This window comes from Typopeltis vanoorti, chromosome 22 (assembly GCF_054136105.1).
Source record: "Typopeltis vanoorti isolate ZY-2024b chromosome 22, IOZ_Tvanoo_1.0, whole genome shotgun sequence".
NCBI lineage: Eukaryota > Metazoa > Arthropoda > Arachnida > Uropygi > Thelyphonidae > Typopeltis > Typopeltis vanoorti.
In genome coordinates, this window is record NC_143570.1 from 15,288,057 (window position 1) to 15,306,831 (window position 18,775).

General features: G+C 34.7%; 1 protein-coding gene across 1 annotated transcript in view; it reads right to left on the reverse strand.

Moving 5' to 3' along the window:
• Positions 1-314: 314 nt before the first annotated feature.
• Vha100-1 (V-type ATPase subunit a family protein Vha100-1) overlaps positions 315-18,775 on the reverse strand; it is a 233,903-nt gene continuing 215,442 nt past the window's right edge. Inside the window, exons 18-19 of the mRNA XM_090412379.1 lie at positions 15,457-15,628; positions 315-1,190 (exon numbers count right to left, since the gene is read on the reverse strand). Of these exons, the coding sequence (XP_090268505.1) occupies positions 1,094-1,190; positions 15,457-15,628 (269 nt within the window). The 3' untranslated portion in view covers positions 315-1,093. The remainder of the gene's footprint in view (positions 1,191-15,456; positions 15,629-18,775) is intronic.

Genomic DNA, 18,775 nt, shown 5'->3' on the forward strand with positions numbered 1-18,775 from the left:
GACTGATTTAAAGCTATATATATAGTTTTATTTGTGTAAAGGGATCATCTTTGATTTTAATCACTGGTCTGGAATGGATTCACTAATAATAATATGAGTAGGTAACAATTCTTTCAGTCCAAACTTAAGACTTCAACATTCATTTCATTTTCCACGGGAATCTTCCCTGTTATTTGTGCACCTCCCCATCCAAACCAGACCTTCAGACTGAGAATGCTTAGCCATTACTTTGCTGGGTTTTAGACAATCCTGATAAACAAGTAGTGGAAATTTTTCTTAATTTTGTGTACTGAAAAAGAAAATATGCAAATGGACACAGATAATCACGATTTATTTTTCTACAATATACTATTTCCAAATATTATTTTCAAGTACAAAGAACATGTAGAAGTTTAGTAAGAATAAACACAAAAGAAAAAAAATAACATATATATATATATATATGAAGGAAGTTGCAAATTGGAACAGATCAGCTCAAACTGTACAATGAACATTCATGTTAATTTGCTTCATGTATATAATTCTACTATACCACATAAAATGCTGTAATGCAGCAGAACCCTTTAACTCATGAAAATAAAAATCTTTTCCTTATATCTTGCTAAGCTGGTATTTTACAGTTATAATTAGAATAACATGGATTTTTGTAAAACAGCATCAAAACATGAAGGTTAACATATGTGGGAAACAATACAGTAAGGCATTTAAAAAAAATAAATTATACACTTTATAAAAGTTTAATAAATAGTTTCAGATCACGATTGCCATTCTTTCTTTGGCCTTTAACTTTATGCAATAAATATACAGCCATCTTTCTTTGGCAACAGAAATGAGCAATTATCATTCAGGCAAGACCTACATCGAAAAAGCAGTTACTAAACATACAAATAAACTATATACATTTCTTATTAATCTCAATTGTTCTTCCATCTGGACTAACAGATGAAAGACAACATTCAAAAGATCTATACTAATTTAACTTTTTCTATATGGCTAGAAATTTTGCAACATTATTCTTTATATATTATAATCTTTGACTAGGACTCCTGAACAGTGACAAGCTGCCTACTATTTACTACAAATTTGACTGAAGTTATTCTTCAATACTAGCAGTCTCCAGGATAGCTTCAAAAGAGAAGGGAGTAAACATGTATCCTGTTCCTCCATAAAATTTACTTTGAAATTCAACCCTGTAAGATAACAATCAAAATGCAATATAAGCACAATGAAGCAAAATTCAACTATTGGTAAAATTAAAATTTTGGATGTTTTCAAACTGTACTCCAAGGTTACAAAAAAAAAAAAAAAAGCTAGTAAACAGTGCTTTAACTTTTGTCGAAATAAAAGAGTAACAAATTCTGTTTCTATGAAAGGCGATACAAAAATCCAAGATAGCTTTCATTCATTTCTAGTGTCACAAATATTTATCGTATTCTGCAGATTCCTTTTATAATTTATCTGTTCACATCACAAATAGTGGCTGGACAAACTGTTGTATAGATAAGTTAGAGAAAACTATACTGCACAAAATTTACATCCAAGTCTTTTTGACCAAAGGGTACCCATCATTCTTCTGACAGCACTACTAAAACATGTGGATTTGTACCATACTGAACTTGCTAGCAAGCCATATTTTTCCTTAGGCAATTGTAAATTTAATTTTGGCCATCAGTTAAGTAGCTTTGAGACCATGTGGCACAAAGGCAGAGATCATTTATATACTTTGGCCAGATAGCATGGTTGATGTTTTAAACAACTGCCATCTCTCTTTCTCTCTCTCTATATATAGGAAATAATACCTTCACTATGTTTTGAACTTGCTTCATTTTTAGCAGTCTGTAGTGTATATCTTTAGTGTTACAAGAGATAACCAGCCGCATTTTCGGAACATTAAAAAAATATGGATTATACATAAACCTACAAAAAAACAAAAACAATGATAACCTTAAAATCAGACATTGAATTCTTAAAGATACAAATTGGCAAACAAATTGAGAATGTAAACAAGTTCACTTATCTAGGAAGCATGGTGAGTCAAGATGGTCATTCAAAAACTGACATTAAATACCAAATTGCTAAGGCAATTGTGGCTTGCTCTACAGAAGTTAAAACCATTGTGGGGAGATAACAGTAGCAATCACAACCAGACTAAGACTAATTGACACCTTGGTGAATTCTATCCTCTTGTATGGTTTTGAGGCCTGGACTTTATTGAGAGAAGATGAGAGGAGACTCCTGTCTTTTGAAATGAAAACTTACAGAAGACTTTTGAGAATTCCCTATACTGCTCATGAAATCAATGAAAATGTCCAAAAACTGACTGATTCAATAGACGAGAGAAAAAGGGAAAATATTCTGACAGTCATCAGAAGACAGATGAAATGGTTCGGACATGTGGAGAGGGCTAATGGCATTCCAAAGCAAGCACTAGAAGGAATTGTTCCAGGACCAAAGGTTAGGGGCCAACCCCGATTAAAATGGACTGATTACATTAAAAAATGGATAAATTCCTCCCTTTCTTAACTGACATAAAAAAAAAAACAGACTGAGATGATTGGAGGAGGCTAACAAAGAATATCACCTACTAGCCACAAATGACCCAATGGTCCATTTAGGATTACAGGAGAGAAGAGTGCGTATATCTGCATTGTTAACTAAGTTCTGTAGGAATATTATAAAATGTATTTTGGAATTTTTCTAGAAAATTTTTAATTTATTTAAATTGTTTTTTAAACATAAAAATTGTTTACTATAATCAATAATAATAAGAATAACTGCAGTCTGCTTTATGGCTGCTTTCCTTAAAGATTCTGTCCCTACTTGGGAAGATTTTTTAATAGTACCATTTCAATTCTTACATTATTAACTTCATCATCTTAGAAAAACCTTGTTTAATTAAAAACTTCACTTATTGTCCATATAAGACATTCTGCTATTAAGTTTCACAATCTATAGCACAGTATTTAGTTAACAAAGCTTAATGGAACAGAGGAAACCCCAATATTATCCACTCTCAAGGCTCCTTTTCCAAAAAAAAAATCATCTCAAATGAGTCAGTCTTCAGACTTATCAGACTGAAGGGGCCAACAACAGAACACTTTGCCTCCTATTCAAGTGACTGTCAAAGCTTCTGATCTCTTAGCTACCTGTCATACCTTCGCCCTTCCACATAATTCAGATGGTACCGTTATCACCCACAGAAAGGTGGCATTAGTTTTCTTCAAACAACTCTTGTATGTGTGGCTAAGCCAAATCACCTCCCACTATGCCAAGAGCAACTCATACCCCCCCACCCTCCAGAAAGACATCAAAATTCTTAATAGTTTGACTAGTTCAGACACCCCCCCCCCCTATGCTCAAGAATTAGCACCCGTTCTTTAAGATTTGTATACAAGCTGTTATTCAGCTGACATTTATTGAATGGCATGGAAGTATGCCCCTCCCTCCCATCCTCCAAAACAAGGTCAGCCAGTACTATTATGCCAATGTCCTTATATCAGTTCTTTCAAAAAACAATGAGAAGGTCAGCTACTACTTGATTAACATTCCTATTAGTGATACTGTTGCTGCTTGAATTACAGGGGTCAGCTTACATTTTCAACAATTGTCTGCCTGGTTAGCTGAGTGGATAGAATCTCTGATCTTCAATGAACAGGATCCTGGGGCGTGGGCATTAGTGAATGTTTTTAAAGGTAGAAAATGAATTTCATCACCTGTTTTCGACCAGGTGATGAAAATCTGAACTGGCTTAAAAATAGAAAAAAAAAAAGGTCAATTATATTTGCCAAGAAATTGCATTCTTGTTAAAACCTTTACCCACGCATAAGAAAATAAAGTTTACATGTGAAGTATTTTCACAACTAGGTTATTTGTATAACAGAGGCTGTTGACTTCAGTATCCCACAATGCAAAGTACACTTACTGTATATGAGAAGGTCACCACCTAGACCAGTTTCAACCTTCATTGACATCTGATCAGTGGAAAGATCCAGAGCACCATGGATTACATTAGTCCATAGTGCTAATGTATATATTAAGTTAACCTTTCATGGATGAATACAGTAAAACCCCGAAGTTAAGCGGTAGGTGGGACCAACAAAAAGCACATAAGTCGAATTCGCGTAACTCGGGGTATAATTTTGCATGTCATTTATATATATACAAACATACAATTGGGACCAAAGGTTTACAAAAACACCTATATTTTTTAAGAAATATAATCATAATTGTAGTTTTTCGTACATAAAAAAAAGTTATTTCGATGTCAATGGCTTCATAAAATCTAATAGATTCGTCTGACGGCATAATGTCTTTTTCTTGTCACGCAAAATTTCTTCATAGCAAGCTAATGATTTTTTTATTCCTTGCCTTGTGGCTACAATTCGTTCCTCGTTAGAATCTATGTCCTCCAAAATCTGTAAACCTTTCTTTTATGATTGTTCTTACTGTGGATTCCTGTAGATCGAACTTCTTTGCTAGCTCACAAATTTTCATTCGGCCTTCAAAATCCTTAATAATGTTGAGTTTTGTTTCCAAAGTCAATGTTTTTCTTTTCTTGCTAGCAGTAGAAGAATCTGACTTGCTTCTTTTGGATGACATTATTATTTTTTATATGATAAAATTTTTATCAAGAACATAATATTAAACAATCACAAGGTTTGTAGACTATAAAAATCGTGTATGAATGGAGACCACGTGAAACACGTCAGTGCTTGTTCACAGCATGTGCAACACTGGCAAATGCGGCCGGCGCCTGAAAGATACGACTAGTGGTGAGGCATGAAGCGGGATGGGAATACGTACATATAAGAAACCGTGCAACTCCGGATTCGCGTAAGTCAGGGTATGACTGTATAAGGAAACATAACCAAAGTAAAAACTTTAATAAATTAAAAATTACATATATTTCATTTTATTCCAATCATAACCTTCAGTATGAAGAGAAAGACAAATATGAATTAAAAAGATTTAAAAAAAAAAAGTAGCGACAATGAAAATCTCTTATATGCAGTTGTATATATATGCTAGGTTTAAAACTGGCACACTATTGGAAACTTATTTAATAAAGTTTTGACTCAACTTCAAACATTTCCCAAATGTTCAGAGTTAAGGCAATGTAATAGGGCTTAATATACATCAGGCAGTAGCAAAGACGATAACTTATCTATAGAGAAGAAAGTAATAATTGATGGATTTGGTAAATGGGTTGTCTGAAGGTTGCAGTCAGTTGAAATTTCATGAGAATTTTAGCAACGTGTTCAGAAGTGCCCAAATTTGGCAATTTTTAAAAGTTATTTTTGAATTTTTAAGTTCTTAATAGTTTTATATTTCTTGTAATCTGTCATATTCAAATTTCTATTGTTCTTCACACTGATGGATATCTCATTACAAAAAAAAAAAAAAAAAAAAAGTCAGCAGTGACTTGTTACCTTCTCAATCCTTAGTTGTTCTTTTTTAAGATGAAGTAGATAGAACCTATAAATCTAGTTGGTAAATAACTAGTTAAAATTAGATAGACAAAGCTTTGGTCAAACTTTGCCAACTCATCAGGAGATCTTCTGCAACATAACTATATTCTTGTTCAAAACTGGCTGAATGATGTCCTGTACAAGTAGCTATAGAGAAACATCCTAAAAATTTTTAGAGGAACTGAAGTAACTTAACTATAGTTCGCCCACTGATTACAGATTCTTCAACACTTCTGCGCATCTCAGAAAAAGGAGAATCCATTCCGATAATAGGGTAATCAGTCCATATTGTGGGATGAGTTGTTTATTATTACCGGTCGGAAAATTAACTTCTCTTTTATGATTGTTGTAGTTAACTATGTTGCTTGTATAACAGTTGGAAAATTTTACCTATAAAGCACGTGATTTTGCATGTTGGTGACCAATTCGGACGTCATTCATTTCTTTCTCCCCTTCAACATGAATCAACTATTCTTGGAAAGACGCGAAGCAGGGACCTACAAACGGTGGGCGAACTATATAATTCCTAATTGAATCATGTGAAATCAACAGAATGATACAACACAAAGGACTCTCTCTCTGTGTGTGTGCATGGGTGAAGGAAGTGACCTCCATTTTTGTTCTAATGACGTGACCTATATAAAAGAATCTGTCCTCTTAAATTTTCCTAATTCAATTAGGATAAATTCCTCAGTAGACTTAAATAACATAAGAAACCACATTTCAATTTTGATTGACATTAGTAGAAGATTCCAGTAAGCTATTTGGTGTTTCTTGCTATCTTCAAAGCACTCCAGTATTTTTTTTTTTTTTTTTTTTTATTAATTTGACATAATACTTTGAATTTCTCATCAACTTACCAGAGTTCAGTTGGTTGAATCTGGGCCTGTAATAAAAGTTACTATTATGACTGTAAATTATGACACCTATATTAATATCTATAATGACTTTGTATGGAGGGGCATTGCATAAACAATTCCATTTCACTTCAGTTGTCTTTCTCTACGGTTTTACAGACTTCAGCAGATTTTATTTATTTTTATTATTTTCTGTGTTACAATATGCAGCCATGAACTGACCTTCACTTAGTTTCTTAAGTCTATTTTGTCTCTAAATACATTAGGTCCTTGCCATTTGTAGGTGTTACATTTCTTGAAAATCTGAAATGCATGAATAAAAAAATAAGGGAAATGTCTGAAAACTACAATAACATGATTTATTCAATATTTACTGCCAAAATTAGCATCAGGAGAAAAGGACTTAAAAGATATGATGGAATCTTCATTGGAAGATTTGTGAATAATAACACCAAGTCTAAACTGGCTAGAATATCTGATAAGTTTTATTTTGACATCGATTAATTACACTCCAAAATGTTTTTTTTTTTTTTTTTAAATGAAAGTTTGAGTATCTAATATATGGTTTTTTGAAAGTTTACGTCAGGTGGAAAATTAGACATGGCTAGTATAGAAAGAGCAACAAAATATTTATTTCAAAAAGATGCTTTTAAACACTATACTAATTAATACAACTTTCTTATTGCAAGTTTCTCTTAAAAAAAAAAGCAATATTACTGCATTGGCACACTTCAAATGGCCAGTCAGGATGAAGATGAAGCGTGAAGATGAAGAGTAGATGCAAGTTGAAATTCAATTACAAAGGTCAGAAATGTATGAAAGTAAGTTTATGCTGCATATACTGGTGAAGTAAATGTATAGCTTTCCTCTTGAAATGCCCCCTTTAACTAATGGTACTAATTCGCCTTACTTTTCATCACTGATTACATATGATTAAAATTCATCTGCAGCATAGCACATTAAATGTTGGTATATTTGTATTATCAAATAAAACAGCTTTCCAAATGTTGTTGAAACTGCAGCAAGAGAGGATACTGTGAAGCCCTCCTTATTGGCCATTATATGTCCTCAAAAGTGGCTCTGATCCTCCACTTAGCAGAATATGTAGCAGCAGAATTCTAATGGTAATTACTCACGATGCATGTAAGAAAGGGGTGTGTGTGTGTGTGTGTGTGTGTGGGAGGGGGAATACAGGAATCCTGCAAAACAAAACATCATTATGTTTCATCTTCCAGGGATACTACTTCCCAACTTAAGAAGCAAAAGTGGTAGTGTTTTGTTGGTTATCTACCACTGTAATCAAAAATAAGTGAAACGACAAACTATGTTTTTGGAATATTCTAATGCTCAAAGCAAAGAATACGTTAATAATGCCAGATGATCTGGATAACCCTGTCGGGTACCTATCTGGATACTGAACGAACAAGGATGGGCTGTCAATTTAGGATTTAGACGACCAAATTATATTCTCATTGGCTTAAACCAAAATACAAAATGATGGTACAACATGACAAAATTTCTTAATTGGCTGGGGCGTTGCCTGGTTAAACAAGGCCCTCGTTGTTTTTGCCAGGGATCCAGGGCGAACAGCAAAAAGTCAGCTACTGGAACAAATCTGAAAACTCACCCCAACTCAACATCACCAGAGTTAAAGATTGGTACTATCAACATAAGAAGCCTGAATGAATCTAGAAATGGAGCTAGCTGAGGAATTAGATAAGTACCAGATCGACTTAATAGGGCTGACTGAAACAAAAAACAAAACAAAACTGGTGAGCTCTTTCTGAGCAATAAATACAAAATGTTATATTCAGGCAATGACAATTAAGGAAAAGGAGTAGCCATAGTATTCAACACTAAATACGAAGCTAATCTTCTTGAATGGCAGGCAGTCTTGAGTAGAGTGATGTGGGCAAATATCAGAATGGGGAACTGGATAATGAGATTTATTTGTGCCTATGGTCCCACAGAAGGTTCTACTAAGGTAGAAGTGGAGGAAATTTTTGAGGCTTTAGAGAAAGCAACTGACACAATGAAAAAGGAAAAGTTGGTCCTTGTTGGGATCTAAATAACAGAATATGAAATGATCGTCAGATATAAATAAATATTTTGGTAAAATTTGGAGAAAAGTGCAAAGCTAATAATAATGCAAATACCTGTTGGATTTCTGCTCAGGACATGGACTGGTTATTACTAACACCATGTTCCAGCATAAAAATGTGCACAAATTCACATGGAGAGAAGATGCAAGGAATATGAAAAGTCTCATTGACTATGTTATTGTTGATAGTGATGTTTTCTCCCTGGTGCAGGACACCAGAGTATAGAGAGGATTTGAAATTGGAAGCGATCACTATTTAGTCTTGAGCAGGATAAAATTGAATTTCATATTGCAAAGAATAACATGTAAAAAAGTTTTAAAGCAAATAAAAGTTGAGAAGCTCTCAGATGTGAACTGTAGACTAAAATACACAAAGATTATTGAAGAAAAAATGAAAGAGCTTGAGAACAGAAACCAAACCTTGGAGATTAAGTGGCAAGCCATGAAGAAAACCCCAATTCATTCAGCCAGAGAGACATGTTAGTAAGGTTGTCTGCAAGGATAGAAAAATCAGAACTCCATGGTGGACACAGGAAGTTAAAGAGGCAGTGAAGGCAAAGAAGAAAGCATATTGAAAGTTCCTGGCAAATAAGTCAGCTTTTGCTCTTAGAGAATACAGAGACAAATGTAAGAAAGCTAAACTCTGTGTAAAAATAGCTAAACAAAAGTGATGGGAAGACTTTGGCAAGAACATAGAAAATAAATATCAAGAAGGTGGCAAAATATTCTGGAGGTTGTTGAAAAAGCTCAGAAATAGAAGAAAGAGTGCTGTAAAAGGAATTAGATGTGATAAAGGTGACATGAAAACTGGAGAAAAAGATATCCTTGAAGTATAGAGTAATTACTTTGAAAAATTGATAAATGAAACAAGCAGTGATAGCACAATAGTCAAAAACACTCATTAGGCATATATACAGTCAGGAATACATATCCTTACTTGAAGTAGAAAAAGCCATCAAAGGCTTGAAATGTGGCAAGGTAGCAACAGTAGATGATATTCGACCAGAAATGCTGAAGTATGGTGGTATAAAAGTCTTACAGTGGCTTCACTGCATAATTCGGAAAGCCTGGACAGAGGGACGAATTCCCGATGATTGAAGCAGAGCTCTCATGGTACCTATATATAAAAAGGGAAATAAAACTGAATTTGAGAATTACAGAGGTATTTTCCTACTAAGTGTTCCTGGTAAGATTTATGCAAGTATACTTGAGAAACGGTTGAGAAGAATTGTGGAAGAAAGGCTTGGTGAAGAACAAGGTGGATTCAGGCAAAATAGAGACTGTCAGGATCAGATCTTCACTTTATGACAAATAGTTGCGACATCATGGGAATATAACAAAGATCTGTATTTAAGTTTTGTTGATCTGGAAAAAGCATATGACAAGGTACCAAGAGAGAAGCTATTCAATATGCTACAGTTATATGGTGTCAATGGGGCATTATATCAAGCAACACTTAGTCTTTATTTGAGTTATAAGTCAGCAGTTAGAACTGAAGGAAGTACAGGAAGATGGTTTAATGATAAATCTGGTGTGAGACAAGGATGTACATTATCCCCTCTGTTATTAATTATCTATATGGATCACATTATTAAGTGGTATTAAAAATGATATCAAACTTGGAGATATTAATGTCCGTTCTTTGCTTTATTCTTTAGTCTCCTTGACTAAATTGAATAACTGTTGTAATAGATATGGTATGAAGGTCAGCAATAAAAAGACAAAGACAATGAAAATAGGCAGAACTGTTGAAAATGTCAACTGCGTTGTGATAGGAGAACCTATAGAACAAGTAAAGCATTTCATCTACTCAGGCACGGTTTTTAGTGAAGATCGTAAATTAAATATGGAAATAGATAACAGAATCAACAAAGCTGGTATGGTAGGAGGTCAGTTGAATAAATTCATATGGAATAAGAAAAAAATTAGTCAGAACACTAAACTAGCTGTATACAAGACAGTGTTCAAACCAGTTTTAACTTATGGATCTGAGAGCTGGGTCAGAAGTAAAACACTTGACCAAAGACAGGAGACCGCAGAGATGAGAGTCCTGAGAAAGATTAGAGGCGTGAACAGATGGCATCAATGGCAATATCATTCAAAACGAGGATATTAGGAAAGAACTTGACATTGTCAGCATCCAGGAATGCATTAGCAGAGCTAATCTCAGGTGGTATGGTCACTTAAACAAAATGGGTGAGGAAAGATTAGCAAAACAAGTGTTCTCTGCCGCGTTGGTAGGAAAACGACCTAGAGGAAGACCAAGATATAGGTGGATTGATACAGTACAAAGTGGCTTAGATGATAGAAATATAAGATCTGATAATGTTGAAGTCTTGACAAGTAACACAGATTTGGACAAAAATTGTAGATAGGAAGTTAGTAATGATGTAAATTTTTCATGTAATACTATCATATCCTGTACACTCCTTGAGGGTACATGGTAGGAATTTGATGATGATCTGGGTGCATCAGAGTACAATGAAAATTTTGGAAAAGTGAAATATTAGGTATGCATTTCCTCCTGACTCTCTCTTTCAGTTTTAATAAGTGAATACCATGAGTAGACATAATTATAAAATTAATAATGGAAAAACTCACGTAAAAAGATTATTTAATAGTATAATTTTCGGCTCTGTGTCACAGGCATCTTCAGTACATTTTAAGCTCAAATTAAGCAATAACTGACAATTCCAAAAAGTGCCACCTAAGTAGCTAATGTAAGATAACTAAAAAGTTCAATAAAATTTCCTAACTAAAAAAAAAAAAGTATATATACAATAAAAAGTTAAGAAAGATTAGCTGATTTATAAATACTATCTGCCATAAAGGGGATAGACGTAAACCATCGGATCTGTTTAAGTTTGGAGAGTGAAGTAAAGTTTCACATGTTTCTTTAAAGCCATTCCATGAGGAAACGACTTTTGTGAAGGACTCTTGTCTTTTTCCAATGAACTATGTCTAGCGAAGATGGCATGTTCTGCAAGTCCAGACTGTTCAGGTATAAGGTATTGAATATAAGACTAGTGTTCTTCTAGTCGAATAGAGGCAGATCTTCCTGTTTGTCTGAAAAAAGACAATCCACAAGAGCAAGGAATCTGGTAGACACCTGGAAAATTAAGATGTGGAAGCTTGCCCTTAGGAGAAGTGAGAAAGGTGGAGATTTTTCTGAACGGTCAAAAGGCAACAAAAATATTCAGTGGTCTTAAAACTTTTGCTATACATTCACTAATGCCTTGTACATAAGGGATAGGAATGCGCGTTATTTTTTCTGTATTTGAAGAGGAACACATATTAAAACTACTCAAAGCTCTTTTGATGAAGGAATTCTTATATCCATTAGATAGAAAGGAAGCAGTAATATATTGCAGTTCTTTCTGTAAAAGATTGTCTCAAGAACAAAAGGAGTGGGCCCGATGAACCAGTGTTTTAATAGTTCCTGCCTTTTGACTGGGATGGTGATGAGATTCAGCATGAATATAATAGCCTGTATGAGTCTTCTTTCTATAGACTGAGAAATGTAGGTTACCATCTGGTTGGCGAAGAATTAGAAGATCTAAAAAGGCTAACTGCTTATTTGATTCTACTTCTAGAGTAAACTGGATCCTTGGATGAAGTGCATTTAACTTAGAGAGAAATGTTGCAGTTCATCAAAAGAGCCATTCCATATAGCAAAAATGTCATCGACATATCTGAACCAATGAGTAGGTCTTGGAGAAATGTTGTCAAAGATACGTTGTTCAAAATGTTCCATAAAGTTGGAGATAGCAGGAGAAAGAGGATTGCCCATTGTTGTTCCTTCAATTTGTTGATACAACTTATTTTTAAAGGAAAAATAACCAGAATGTATTACAAAATCAAATATTTTTACAATGTCTGAAGGAAATTCCTGTTGCAGTAATTCAATACTTTCAGATAAAGGAACATTTGTAAATAAAGAGACAACATCTAAACTGATCATGATATCCGAAACGTCCAAATGAAGATTTGAAATTTTATTTTTGAAATCGAAGGTATTTTTTATATAAGTATCAGTTCTTCTAGTTGAAGTGAGCAAATTTGATAAAAATTTTGAAATTTTGTAAGTGGGACAACCTATACAATCTACAACTGGCCTCAACGGAATGCCTGGTTTATGAACTTTCGGAAGACCATACAATCTAGGTGGACGACTGAAGAAGGTTTTTAGTTTTTTCTTTTGATTTTCATCTCATGTAGATACATTATCTATGAGAGAATTAAGTCTCTTCAATTGACTCCCGGTAGGATCCGATGTAAGAGGCCTATAAGTTGAATAGTCGTGGAGTAACAGAGACATTTTTCTCTCATATTCCTTCCTATCTTGAATAACTACAGCCTTCCCTTTGTCAGCTTTTGGAATAATTAAATTATTATTATTCTTCAATGATTTCAAAGCTTTAAATTCAGAGTAAGGAAGGTTAGGACGAGGAGGCATGGTGTTAAAAAGAATTTTTGCACATTCAAAACGTAACCTGTTGGCTGTTTTTTGGGATAAGGATCAAATACCTCTGTCTATATAATAATAATACAATGTATCTACAATACTAATAATAATAGTACAAGGCATTAGTGAACGTATAGCAAAAGTTTTAAAACCACTGAATAATAATAATTTAATTATTACAAAAGCTGACAAAAGTCCTTATTCTTCTACCTGTGGTTTGCGGAAATTTCCTGGTGGTCTGCCAAAAATTTCTTCGTCTCTCAGAAACAACGCTCCAGCCAAGTATATCAAATTTTCTAACCTCTAAGCAGCAGCAGATGTCGCACTAGCTAAAAAATTTTAGCTTCATAACATTGGATTTAATAAATAAAATACTATCTACATTGGTTTATGTTTTTGTCTTAGCCGTCAGCCGATCTGCGAAATATTTCTCCTATTTTCCCTGGTCTGCAGGTGTAAAAACGTTGAAGAACACTGGTATAGGTTGTAGGCTGTCCCACTTACAAAATTTCAAATTTTTTTTTTTTGATTATCAAATTTACTCACTTCTTCAACTAGAAGAACTGATACTTATATAAAAAATACTTTGGATTTCAAAAATAAAATTTTAAATCTTCACTTGGACATTTTGGATATCATGATCAGTTTAGATGTCTCTTTATTTACAAATATTCCTTTATCTGAAAGCATTGAATTATTGCAACAGGAATTTCCTTAAGACGTAAAAATATTTGATTTTGTAATACATTCTGGTTATTTTTCCTTTAAAAATAAGCTGTATCAACAAATTGAAGGAACAGCAATGGGCAATCCTCTTTCTCCTGCTATCTCCAACAATGTATCTTTGACATTTCTCCAAGACCTACTCATTGGTTCAGATATGTCGATGATATTTTTGCTATATGGAATGGCTCTTTTAATGAACTTCAACATTTCTCTGCACTTCATCCAAGGATCCAGTTTACTCTAGAAGTAGAATCGAATAAGAAGTAAGCCTTTTTAGAACTTTTAATTCTTCACCAACCAGATGGTAACCTATATTTCTCAGTCAATAAAAAGAAGACTCATACAGGCCATTATATCCATGCTGAAGCTCATCACCATCCCAGTCAAAAGGCAGGAACTATTAAAACACTGGTTCATCAGGCCCACTCCATTATCTAATGGATATAAGAATTCCTTCATCAAAAGAGCTTTGAGTAGTTTTAATATGTGTTCCTCTTTAAATACAGAAAAAATAACACGCATTCCTATCCCTTATGTACAAGGCATTAGTGAATGTATAGCAAAAGTTTTAAGACCACTGAATATTTTTGTTGCCTTTTGATCGTTCAGAAAAATCTCCACCTTTCTCACTTCTCCTAAGGGCAAGCTTCCACATCTTAATTTTCCAGGTGTCTACACTTGCTCTTGTGGATTGTCTTTTTTCAGACAAACAGGAAGATCTGCCTCTATTCGACTAGAAGAACAGTCTGGACTTGCAGAACATGCCATCTTCACTAGACATAGAGTTCATTGGAAAAAGACAAGAGTCCTTCACAAAAGTCGTTTCCTCATGGAACGGCTTTATAAAGAAACGTGAAACTTTACTTCACTCTCCAAACTTAAACAGATCCGATGGTTTACGTCTATCCCCTTTATGGCAGATAGTACTTTATAAATCAGCTAATCTTTCTTAACATTTTATTGTATATATAATTTTTTTTTTTTTTTTTTTTTTTTTTAGTTAGGAAATTTTATTGAACTTTTTAGTTATCTTACATTAGCTACTTAAGTGGCACTTTTTGGAATTGTCAGTTATTGCTTAATTTGAGCTTAAAATGTACTGAAGATGCCTGTGACACAGAGGCAAAAATTATACTATTAAATAATCTTTTTTACGTGAGTTTTTCCGTTATTAATTTTATAATTGTTCTAAATAATAAGAAGAAATTTGTACAAAGATGATCTAAAGAGTAGAAGCCAAAAGGAACTATGCAAAAAAAAAATCCTTTTATTTTTTTTTAAACAACTTAACCCATTCACCTCAAGAGATATTTTTATCTGTTGAGGTGAATGTGTACCAAGATATTCTAAGTTCACAAGCTGCTTTTCTTGTTAACTTTCCTGAATGATGCTACACTGCATCCCAAATGTTTAAACATTTTTGAAGAACTAACACTAGATACAATGTCATGATCAATCCTTTACATCGGTGAAAAGTATTCGATGAATTCCACACAAAGCCCAACATCTTCTCTGTGTAAGATTGTCTCACAAAACAAATAGACTATGCTTAGTGTTCAGATGTGTGTTGTCTGCTATTACTGTCAGTGAGAGAAACCAGCAAGTGCAGAGGAGCTGCCACATACCTAGTAAAATTTCCAGTTATTGCTACCAAGCTTCAACAACATTTGGAAAGCTGTTTTAATCGATAATACAAATATACCAACATTTCAAGTGCTATGCTGTAGATGAAGGTTCACACTGAAGGATATCATTTTAATAGCAGATTCTTAAAAAATTGCACAACAAATATAATGCAAATAAATGATAAATACAAAAAAATGCATTTTGTTATCTTACCAGTGCAGACGAAGAGCATGCAGAAATGCTGATAGTCCCTCCATAATTAACAGCACACCAATAGTTAGTACTGCCCAAGCAGCAAAGATGCAATACAGAATAATACCACCACCCCAGCCTGGACTGCTGATGCCAATTTTCATTACCATGTTCCATAATACTTCAGATAATTCTGGAACAAAATACAATTCTTAAAATCTAGTCTAGACTTCTGTAACTCAGTTTTAAAACACACACACACACACACACACACACACACACACACACACACACACACACACACACACACACACACACACACACACACACTCTCTCTCTCTCTCTCTCTCTAGTGGTGAAAAGAACAGCAATCCATCAGAACTAAGTACAATAAAAATTGATCAGAAACACACTGCGGCCAATGTTCCCTCTAAGCTATGTGCACACACACACACACACACACACACACTCTCTCTCTCTCTCTCTCTCTCTCTCTCTCTCTCTAGTGGTGAAAAGAACAGCAATCCATCAGAACTAAGTACAATAAAAATTGATCAGAAACACACTGCGGCCAATGTTCCCTCTAAGCTATGTGCACACACACACACACACACACACACACACACACACCCCCCATCAAAAAGGGGAACACACATGCCTAGTAACTGCAGATACAAAATTTTTGTTTTCAGAATTTCTAATTTAGAGTCAATTTTTGAATTATATGATATATCATACTTATCACTTATTTTATTTAGTAATTTCTCCATTGTCTTTGTGCTAAACATTACCCCTAACCCATTCCAACTTAATACACTAATTAGTTATGTTTCAACCACATCTGCAAGTTGCAGATGCATATTCGTTAACAGTGTCTGTCTAGACAGTAGTGTCAAATGAATTCATGCAACTGTTGATGGATTTTTATAGCTACATGGATTTAAGAGAATTAATTTAGTGCTAACAATTTTACAGGTTAGCCAGATGAAAAAAGGCAACCTTGTTAAAAAATCCTGTCAGCTGCACCGATTTTGTTAATATCTCTCTGTAAAGAGAGAGATTAAGAGTTCAATCCGATTGGTGCAATGACTTAACTAATTTTTAGAATCCAAGAAATGATCGACTCGAAACCAAATAAAAAAAAAATATATTTAATGAAATTAAATAAGATTATATACGTCATAAATAAAATAAAATTAATAACTACAAAACTATTTGCATCCAAGCCTTTCTATATTAAAAACTATACTTTGAGATCTTAGCTTCAGTGGATAAATTCATTTCCACACCAACTCATTCTATTATCAGTTTGTTTAACATGTAGTACTTAATCAGTCTACTAGACTGAACATTGTTTTTTTACAACATATTCCTACAAAACAATGAATGTTGATTAGTCAGTTCTTTATCAGGCCTTTATATTAACATCTGCTTATGACACTGTCTGGATTAGGGATCTCCTCCTAAAGCCATGAAATATTACTATTATTCAGGCCTCAATGGAGTCAAAAGACTCATTGTGGGAGGTCCTTCCTAAGAAACACAAAATCTATCATAACACTCCTTGAACTCAATTGATGTACTCCATGGTTCAACCACCCTCCATGCAAAGAAACACTCCTCACCCTCTTGCTCACAGTTTCCTTTCGTAACTTCCAGGGATGGCCTCTTGTCATCACTCCTTCCCGCTGTTCAACCAAGCGAAAGAACTCCCCAGTGTCAACCCTGTAACCACCTCTCAACAGTTTAAGTCTCAATCATATCACCTCTCCTTTTATTCACCAAACTCTGCAGTCCACATTCCCTCAGCTGATCCTTATAAATATCATTGTACAGTCCTGAAACCATCTTTGTCATTCGCATTTGTACCCTTTCCACAGTTAATTTATCCCCTTCAAATCCTGGGGACCAGATCTGAGAACAATAGTCCAAGTGTGGTCTGATCAGGATCTTATACAACGGAATGACAACTGTTTTATCTCTGCAGGTCAGTGTTCTCCTCATTATTGCAGCAATCCTCTGTGTTACCTTCGCCACCTTTGCAATATGTCCCCTAAATTTCAGGTTTCTATCAATCATCAATCCCAGATCTCGTCTCCCCTACTTCCTCCAGTATAGCTCCTCCCATAGAGTATGCAGTGTTCCCATCGATGTTTCCCAAACCTCAAAACCTCACATTTTGCTGCATTTAACGGACACCCCCATTCATTTGCCCGATCCTCTTGCAGGGCTACTGCATCTGCACTAGTACTAATAATCCTTCCCAGCTTCGCATCATCTGCAAACAACTGAATATCCCCTTGCAATCCACTGACAATGTCATTGATATAAAGGTTAAACAATATAGGTTCCAGTACTGAGTCCTGTGGGACCCCACTTGTAACCCCCTGCTTCCTTGAAACTGCCCCACCATACACAACTCTCTGATAACTATCGGACAGCCAATCCTGAATCCAGTTCACCAATCTGACATCCAGACCCATGTGCTGCATCTTAAATATCAGCTTATCATGTGGCACCCTGTCAAATGCCTTCGCTAAGTCTAAGAAAATGGCAGCATATGCCTTTCTCTCATCTAATGCTCTTGTAACTTTATCATAAAAGGCTAGCATATTGCTAAAACAAGAGCACCCCTTCACAAATCCATGTTGACTCTCACAGATAACATTACCCTCATCTGCCCAATGCTGTATACAGTCCTTCACTACTTTCTCCAAGATCTTACTAACTACTGATGAGACACAAAATGGTCTATAATTAGACACTTCCAGTCTGCTACTGCCCTTATGCAATGGCACCATCTTACCTTCCTTCCATTCCATGGGTACCTTTCAAGTAGCCAGACTTTTATTGAAAAGCCAGGTCAAAGGCACTGTCAGCACATTCTCTCAAAACTCGTGGTGAAATACCATCCAGTCCCACAGCTTTACTGACATCCAGAGTACTCAGTATTTGAAACACATTCTCCTCCTGTACCTCTAAACCTCAAACCTGCCCTATCCCTCTAGCATTAAAACTGACTCCTCCAGGATGAAATACTCCAATAAAGTATTCATTGAACAATTCTACTATGTCCTCTGCATCAGTTACTCTTTATATTATAACATGTAAAAAAACTCTACAACTTTTTGAATCTATTCTCTCCAACATAAAGATCCAGGTCTGTATTGGCAGAAAAAAGAGCAGGCCCAGATTTCTTCACAACGGTCTTCCTCAGGGCTCTGTGTTATCCCCTATACTTTTTAACATCTATTTGTATGATCTACCTCATACCAGATCAAGCAAGTTTATGTACACCGATGACCTAGCGATTTTACAACAATCCACCTTCTTTACCAAC